Source organism: Eupeodes corollae, chromosome 1 (assembly GCF_945859685.1).
Source record: "Eupeodes corollae chromosome 1, idEupCoro1.1, whole genome shotgun sequence".
Taxonomy (NCBI): Eukaryota; Metazoa; Arthropoda; class Insecta; order Diptera; family Syrphidae; genus Eupeodes; species Eupeodes corollae.
The window spans coordinates 222,371,132-222,380,998 of record NC_079147.1 but is presented as its reverse complement, the minus strand read 5'-3'; the positions used below and the strand labels follow the sequence as shown (position 1 = coordinate 222,380,998).

The 9,867-nt window shown below is 32.6% G+C and overlaps 1 protein-coding gene across 1 annotated transcript; it reads left to right on the top strand.

Annotated features, from left to right (window-relative positions):
• The first annotated feature begins 206 nt into the window (after window positions 1-206).
• On the top strand, window positions 207-9,761 carry LOC129940047 (alpha-(1,6)-fucosyltransferase). The gene is made up of 4 exons (XM_056048270.1): window positions 207-1,097; window positions 6,739-7,180; window positions 7,259-7,683; window positions 7,738-9,761. Exons 1-4 carry the CDS (start codon window positions 868-870, stop codon window positions 8,375-8,377), a joined length of 1,737 nt encoding a protein of 578 aa, XP_055904245.1. The 5' UTR covers window positions 207-867; the 3' UTR covers window positions 8,378-9,761.
• The last annotated feature ends 106 nt before the right edge of the window (window positions 9,762-9,867 follow it).

The window sequence follows — 9,867 nt, the reverse complement described above, 5'->3', positions numbered from 1 at the left end:
GAAAGTGTAATTTTCTTCGTAAATCGAATAATTCAGTGAATTTTAAATTGTGCTCATATTAACGCCCTTAGTCCGTTGGAAAAATATCAAAATCCATTATATGCTCTTTTCAAGCACAAATGCTTCTCTTTTTTCTCATTTCCCAAATTGAGAGACACTGGCATCACTTTTCCACTTGTCAATTTTTTGACATTGAAACTTTTTAAAAAAATCAGCCCCAGATTTCTATTTCTTCTCATCCATTTACATTTCTCGTCCGCAGTCCGCACATTTTTCACTTTTTCTGATACCCGCTGACGGGTGGAGTTCTTCTTTCGTTTGCTTCGGACACGCAATAAAATCAGTAACTTGCATTAATCCATTTCAATAAATTATTATATAGATGTAACTTTATAAATACAAAAAAGAAAAAGAAAAGAAAACTACACCCAAAGCACCACATTTGGGAAGGCAAACACAGCACAAGGGATGCGATTTTGGATTTTGCTCTTTGCGACTGCGAAATCGAAGGAGTCTACAATTCTACATAACAACAACGCACTCACAGCTGCTCTGTTGGGTTGGTGGTATCAAGAACAAGGAATTACTTCATTCACCTTGTTAAAGTAGAAACTTTTTAAATCTGTGTGTATACATTGTTTTGTGTGAAGATAAAATCAATCTAGAGATTAAGCTCATCTCGGAGGATTTTCACCCTTGATGACACCCTGTTGACCAGCGGGCACAAAAGCCGGGTGCAACGTGCAATTACAAAAGAACATCGAGCGTGGAACGTCATCGATAGAACAAAATCCTCTTTATCTTATCATTAAGAAGGCAGTTTTGTTTTATTTTTTGCTCTCAATTCGTTAACCTGTCGCCCTCATCATGTCAGTTTTGAGACAATTTCTGGGATCCAGCTCATGGGTGCGTGCATTAATGATTTTCGTTGTGGCATGGGGATTTTTGGTGTACATATTTGTCTCGAAACTAAACACGCAGCCAGCGAATTTCGATCAAGATAGCACAGTGAAGAGAATGAACCAAGCGCTACAGATGTTGGAGCACTCAAAACAGAGGAATGATGAACTCAGACAAATGATTTCCGACTTCATGAGGTGAGTTAAAGGGAAAGGGTGTATATAATAGTTGTTTATTGTAGAATTGATAATTGAATGATTGCAACAAAATTGCTTTTGTTCTTTTTTTTTTTGAAAATTAGTATAAGCGTCTAGATAGTAATTGTTATTTTTTTTGTTATTAATAAAAGGGCTCTAGTTAAGGTTCTATGAGCTCTATTGTTGTAAATTTCAATCAGCCCTCATACTGGATCTTATTTTGAACATACAAAAGTCCACGTTTACGTTTTCCGTAACGTCTATTATTTCGTTTGGGACACCGCACCCACATTCAATGTTTCAAAAGAATTGCAGCAGATGATGTTTTGTGATAAATTTGATCATCTAATAATGCATAAGAGACGTTTCAGTTCACTAAGTGTTTAAATAAATTTTGATTATATACATACTTTCATTTCGAGAGACATAGATACAAAAAACAAAAGATCAAAATTTAATTCTTAAGATTTTATTAAATTCTTACTAACCTGAAAGATGCTGCAAGACTTAATTACTACTCTAAAAATTCTGAAAGGTCGCTGTAATTTTCTTTGATTTTGTAGTTTCAAAATATGTTTTATAAATTTTGTTATTACAAGTGGCTAGGCCGTAACCATAATCGATACCCAAAATTTAACCGACGCGACGTGCAGAAAAACGCCCCTTTTTATAAATGTAATTTGAACAAACATTCTTACGAGAAATTCCAAAAGGTTGAGAAAATACTGCAGTTAAACAAACCAATAAAGTTAAAAAAGGTTTATAAAGAAAAATGATAATTAAAGGAAATACCTATTCATTTGTATCAAGTTAACAAAAAATTATTCTTAATGCGAGGGTTGCGCTTGTTTTTTAGAAATCAATCTCTACCAAAGTGGATCCGTTTTTGCTACATTGAGAATTAAATCGTTTTCCATTGATACGAGGTGGCAAATGGAATCCAACATTTAAAAACCTCTAATGTTAATCCAGGATATTCTAATTTCCTTTTTAACCAAAAGGTATCCAAATTGAAAGACTTTAATTCCAATTGCAGCATTCCATCGGCAGATATGTAGATCCAGCAGACTTTCCTTGAGCTTGATTGCCAATTTTGCCTCATTTACAGCTGCATTTAAAAACTGATTAAAGATCCACCTTGGCCCAATATTCTTAGATATCTCTTCCATTGAGAAGTAGTGACACATTTCTTCTTTCAACTTTTCTAACACCATTTTTATACCAGGTATAAATTCTTTGATATTTATCTCACATCCGATTTCTTCAACAAAAGATTGTGTCAAGGAAAATTAATCTAAGTGGTTTTGAATAAGAGACGATGACCAAAATTCAATTTTGTTTGTAAAGTCATGGATTTTGTCTTTAGCAGTGATGACATTTTCATCCCGTCCTTGAAGACTTTTATTCAAGATATAAAAAGTTCGAGATGTCAAAGTTAAAATGTATGAAAGAAAAGCTCTTAAGACTGTTGCCACATAATTTTAATTTAACTAAAATTCGAGTTATTGAAGTTCTAGCTAACGAAGTTCGACGGTACGGAAAAAAGCAATAGATTGACGGGTCGCGAAATATTTCTTCGTGTTAAAGGGTCCGTTTCATTTAAAAGGTTGGTAAACACTGTACTATAATAATAATACTACTATAGCATAGTCCTATTAAATAACGGTAAAAAAGGATGGCGCAAGAAACTTTGAGTGACGTAAATGATGTTTTTTTTGTTCAATCATTTTAAAAGCTTCTTGTTGAATACTGTCCAAGAGGCTCAAATAAGTTTTCGGATCAGAGATAGGAATTATACTGAAATTTTGCAAGTTTATAGGTTTTATAAATTGTAGCCAGATCAAAAGGAAAGACGAATTTCTCGTTTCAGAAAACCCAAACATTTTGTAGGTTTTTTTTCGACATAGCGTATGTGATCGTTTCACAAAAGGTGTTTGTTGAAGCACATAACGAAATTATCAAGATTTTCAGTTTTATTGATGAAAGTGCCAACCATGAATAATAGCCTATCTAAGACAGCATTTGTTTTCGAAGCATTAAATTCCAATTTGTTTTTTGGATTCCGCATTCGACCTACATGGTCAGAATTAAATGAGCTTAGCGACGTTGTTATCGTTGCAGTGCTACATAAAAACCGAATCTAAAAGGCTAATAATTAGTTGCATTACAATTTGTTATCAAGAGATTATTACAAAATAAGAAAAGGTGTTGGAGACAAAACAGAGCCCTGGGGCACAGCAACATTTATTTTGTGATTTTCACACTTTAATTCATCCAATACTACTTGTTTTGAACGGTCCGAAAGATAATTTCTAATCCAACGGAAGAGAACTCGGTGAACGGTGAGATGAAACATGACATCATGAGTAGACCTAAAGCTGCAAAAGCCGCACTGCCGGTCATTAAGAATCGAGAAATTCTTAAGCTAATAATTAATTAGAGTTCCCTTGACAAGAAGGGACATAAGTGAAATCGGTCGATAGTTAAACGGAAATGATAATCGTCTGTTTTTGGTATATGGTGGACAGATGCTTAGTCATACAATTCAGTTGTTTTAATCTTGAATGACCTTTATCTTAGGGATGGAGTTACTTGACTTTTATCACACTTAGACATTACAGATTGGTAATTGATAATAAAATTCCTAGAATTTAAAAATTTTCATTAATAACAATAGTAATAAATATATTCTTTTAAAAAAATATGATTAAATGATATAATATCTAAAAATTAAAATTCACAAATTTGCAATAGTTTTTCTTAAACAATTAATTTGTTAATATAAATTACAGAAAGATTATAATTGGGCGAAATAAGACTTTAATCAAATATAACAACAATCAGCCCTATCATGAAATCCGTTCGTAATGCAAAATTTTATGAGATTTTCAACTACGAACGGATTTCATGATATAGTTTTTCGGGATTCGTAAAAATTTCCGATTACAATGGAATTCATGATAGGGCTGAATATATCAAAATAAAAACCATACAATGTTGTGTTCTTCTCTGAACGTCGAACTTGTCGAGTTGTAGAAGCTGTGTAAGTTCAATGATCTTCGAGTATTTTCTCCAAATGAGTCCTGAAACTAAAGGACGTTCTTATCCCTCTACCTTCCCAGAATCATCACCCATTCTCACATAAACAAGGCATACCAGCCTATGTTTATGTCACCAACTGCCATCCCACCTCCCACGTTGTAATGGCAAAAAAGCTAGCAGCGCTCCTATCTTATATGCTCCTTCTCACTATAGGTAACCTAGCTGAATTGCTGTTACCGAATCCAAATCTTTTCCTTACATATCAGAATGATGATTTAACATCAACTGACTTCTCACCTTTTCTTTTCCTCCCCTATCACCTCTCATCTCTATTGGGCTGGATCTAAGGTGTTAAACGACCCGTGCCGATGATCAGCCTCGCTGGGGCCTCCGGATTAACTACCCTTATCTGTACATGCGAATCTCTGTGCAGACGGACCTCTTTTCTTCGCATCTCATGGGACCAAGATGTACAAAAACAAAGCAAAAAACGATGAGAAGTGTTCTAGATTATAAAATCACTCATCACAAAATGATCGTTTTAAGAATCAATGACATGGAAAATATTTTAAATTCCAATAATGATAAAGAGCACCTTATAATAGATTTTACCTTATTACTTAGCATTTTGAAACTAGAATTATGGAATCAAGTTTATTCTGAAGAGGATCAATATTCTTCGTTTAATGTCTTTAACTCAATCTTGCAAAAGCACATCAATACATGTTCTTCTTATTCCCTTAAGTAAAATAAAAAGAAGTTTTTAAAGCCTTGGATGAGCCATTGCCTTCTTAAACAGATAAAAAATAAAAACAAAGTTGGTACTAAGCTGAAAAAACACCCAAATAATACAAAACTACACAAATATTATGATTCGTTATGTAAAGCTGTTAAAATTAACATTGGATCAACTCTTGAAAATTATTATTCTAATTTATTGAGAAGTTCAAAAGGCGACACAAAAAAGGAATGGAAAATTATCAACGATATTTTAGGAAAGAAAATTAACTCTAAGGCAATAGGAAGTATTGTCTCAGAAGATATTTCACTAGCGATTCAAAATGTATTTCAAACAAATTCAATAAATATTTTACAGAAATCTGTGAAAAATTAAAGCCGCAATTCTTCGACTTTGCAGTCAAATCTATGGCAGCTTGAATCATAATAAACCAACTATGTCTTTTTTTATTGATATGCCTAAAGCCTTTGATATGGTTGATCATGATTTACTGCTAAGTAAATTATATAATGCAGGATTTAGAGGAGTTATCTTTCAGTGGCTGAAGTCATATTTAAAAGAAAGAGTTAAAAAAGTAATAGTTAATGGTGTTATGAGTGAAGCTCGATATCTAAAACCTGGAGTACCTCAGGGCTCCGTACTCGGCCCCTTATTTTTCTGGTTTATATTAACTCTCTCTTTAGGTTGCAGTTGAATGGCCTTCCTACGGCTTTTGCGGATGATATATCGTTTACCTACCAGTCAAACTCAGAATTGTAACATCCAAATCGAAGAAGATCTCGAAATTCTAAGAACTTGGTTCTCTGTTCATAAGTTAATCCTTAGTGAAAAAAAAACTAAAATAATGTCATTCAAAACTTCTAGTCATCAGCTTTGCAATTAAAATTTTATATTTCATGGGTCGAATTCTAGACAATTCACCTTTCCTTTACATAGTTGTGGTAGACCTAATTTTCAAGCAGCTTGTTCTTGTTCCGATTCTTGTTTCAAAATTGAGTCTGTGCAGAGTCTTAAAGATCTATGAGTTACAATTGATTTTATTCTTAACTGGAAAAATTATATTTGCAATATAAAAAATTATTTGATGCTCATTACTAGAAAAAATGTATCTCTTAAAACCATTCTGCTCAAAAAGGGGTTTAACTTCAATTTATTACTGGATTGCACACTCTTAAATACAATATGGTTTATTTAGCTGGGGTGGTTTATATGCTACTACTTCAAGACCCTTGTTGATTGCTCAAAAACATCTTATTAGAATCATTTGCAACAAAAATCGATTAACTGAAAGTTGGCCCTTATTCAAGGATTTGCGAATTCTACCATTGAGACAACTTTACATTTTTAAAGTACTGAAAGAATTTTTCATGCAAAGTGGTAACATTCCAAGAAGGAACCCGCAATTATACAATCTACGCAAAAATAATATGCATCTTGTCAATATGTCCACTGCTCATAAAACTCATTTCTCTAACTTTTATACTGTCGCAGCACCCAAGTCATTTAATAACTTACCAACATCTATCAGAACTTCTCAAAATTTGAACTCTTTTCTGAAAAAAGTATAAGACTGGCTTTTCACAATTGACTTAAATTATATAGATATTTATTTGTTAAAGAAACTTTGATGTATAAGAAAGAATCATTTTGCTTTGTATACAAAATTCTTAAATAAGTTACATTTTTAATAATATTTTGATGGAATAAGAAAAACATGACATACATATGTACATAATTCAAAAATTCAATTAAAAAGTGATATACTACATTATGTACACTTGGTTCTATTTAATTTCTATAAATAGAATTCATATAGTTAATTTCAAACTAAATAATTAATTTATATTAATTTTTCTTCAGTGATCAAGTGGACAAACAGTCTGCTCAAAAGCTCATGGACAATTTGGAAAGCAAATTACAACGAGTTGCAGAAGGAACTGGTATGCAAAATACCCACAATTTGGAACCTAGTTTAGAATACGAGCAACTACACCGACGCATTCGTTCAAATACTCAAGAGCTCTGGAACTATTTTAGCGATTCGCTAGGCAAAATTAGAAAACGAATAGTAACTGAAATGCCTGACCTAGCTGAAGATATACAAAATATTTTACAAATGGGCGCTGAAAATAAACGATCTCTCATCTACGATATTGATAGGATGACATCCGTGGACGGATATGAGAATTGGCGCCATCAAGAATCTGAAAACCTCAGTAATTTAGTCCAAAGACGACTATACTACCTGCAAAACCCAAAAGACTGTAAAAATGCACGAAAATTAGTTTGTAAACTTAACAAAGTATGTTTTTTTTTTTAATTTAAATTGAAATTTGGATTTGTTATTGAAAATTTGCATTATCCATATTCTACTTGCTAGGGCTGCGGCTACGGATGTCAGTTGCATCATGTGGTTTATTGCTTCATCGTTGCTTACGCCACAGAGCGAACAATGATTTTAAAATCAAAAGGATGGCGGTATCATAAAGGAGGATGGGAAGAGGTATTCCAACCCATTTCTGATACATGCACAGACGTAGAAGCAGTTCATGCCAATAATTGGCCAGGCCAACATGACACCCAAGTCCTTGTATTGCCCATAATAGACTCTCTTATTCCAAGACCACCATATTTACCACTTTCAATACCAGAAGATTTAGCACCTCGATTAAAACGCTTGCACGGTGACCCAATTGTGTGGTGGGTTGGACAGTTTTTAAAATATCTTCTTAAACCTAATCACTCAATAAAAGAAATGTTGGAGAACGGAATGGACAAACTCGGCTGGAAGAAACCCATTGTTGGGTAGGTCTTGTATATTATTTTTAAACTCACGTTTTTATTTTCATTTTGTTGTAGAGTACATGTGCGACGAACAGATAAGGTCGGTACCGAAGCTGCTTTTCATAGCTTGGAAGAATATATGACTCACGTTGAGGACTATTATCTGACTATGGAAACTAACGGCAGCAAGGTTGACCGGCGGATATTCCTTGCGTCCGATGATGCTCGAGTTATTGAAGAGGCTAAGAAAAAATACCCAAACTACGAAATTGTGGGTGACCCCGATGTAGCTAGAATGGCTGCTGTATCCACTCGCTACACTGATTCATCTCTCAATGGCATAATCCTTGATATTCATATGTTATCCTTATGTGATTATCTGGTGTGTACGTTCAGCTCACAAGTGTGTAGGGTGGCGTATGAAATCATGCAGACACTATATCCTGATGCTGCGCATCGATTTAAATCTCTAGATGATATATATTACTACGGTGGGCAAAATCCCCATGATCGAGAAGCTGTAATTGCGCACAGCCCGAAAAATCACGACGAAATCCATATGCGACCAGGAGATCTAGCTGGAGTAGCTGGAAATCACTGGAATGGTTTTTCGAAGGGCAAAAATAAACGAACTAACCAAATGGGTTTGTTTCCATCTTTCAAAGTAGTAGATAAAGTAGAAACGGTTAAATTGCCTACCTATCCGAAGGCGTAAAACAGGACCAACACGAAACAAATCGGCGTATGGTTTCACGTGTAAGAAGGACAACAAAAAAGAGAATTTAATAATTTAGAAGGTGTACATGTACAGATAATCATAGCGCAAACTAAAAGAAAATCTCAACCAGTGGTAGAATTTAATTTGATTTAGTTTTTCTTAAGATTTTGCATTTTTTTAGCGAATATTGAAACTTCGTAAGTTAGGAAGTTAGGAATTGTTGAAGAAATATACGTTTCTTCTCTTTTTGTGTGTATTGTTCTGAAAAGTTGAGAACAATTTATGAGAAACTCTGATTTAAGTAACTTTTTGTACGAATTTTAAATACTGTTTCTTTTTTTAATATATACAGAAGCATAAACTAATTAAGGTTACTATAGCACTTGTATCATATCAAAGGCCGAAGTTGGGATGAACTTTGCAACACACTTTACAATCTTACAAATCACAAGCAATCAACCCTTCTTAGTTTAATTCTAGTGAATTCTTTTTTTTAAAGTGTTCTGTGGTATTGTTTCTTTTTGTTTATAAGTTAATTTACAAAACAAACACACACAATTTTGTATATTTTTTCTTTTCAACGAACAAATGACTAAATAAAAACTTATCCATTAATTAATGAAAACATAATATATTTTCCTAATACTCCTAGTTAGAATAGAATTTAAAAAACCCAAAGGTGTACTTACTCCTTTTCTAAAATAAAATAAATAAAAGTGTGTTGCATCTTCATCCTAACAATTTCTTTGGTAATGTTTTATTAGAAGTGCACTTTAAATGTTTAGGAAATATGTTAATGTATAAAATATATACACATTTATATAAATATATTTATAATATCAAAGACACATTTTACTTTCTACGCTGTATCTATAAATATGAATATCTTGTAATATTTCTGTGTAATATTTTTTCTGTTTGTGTTAAAATGTGATATTTGGTAAACAAGTAATATATATATTTTTTTTGTTTGTAATAAATATAATTTAGGATAATAATTTTTTTTTAAATAATTAAGTATGAATGTTTTGATATTATTGAAAAATAATTTATATTATTTTGTACAAAAGATATAATAAATAATACAATTAAATAAGTAATCGAATCAAATGCAATAATAAGGAAATATTGAACGATGAGCAATTATATTTTATTACTCACAAATCGTATTAATACAGAACAAAATAAAATAGACAAAACAAAAAATGCGAAAACTTGATAAAAAATAATAAATGTATTTAGTTTTATTTTTGTATATTCATATTTTTAACTGACCTTGATCAAACATGATCGGTATCGGACTTCAACTGGTTGTTCATAGCCCTTAATTTCTTGTGCAAAAAAAAAGTTACAAAAAATATAAATCAAATTGATTTTGTTTTGATTCTGGGCGACTTTATTTTATATGAATTTGCTGAAAATTAATGCTGCGGGGCGAGACGTTCTGGTAGCTAGTACGCAGTTCACACATCTCAATATCCACAAGG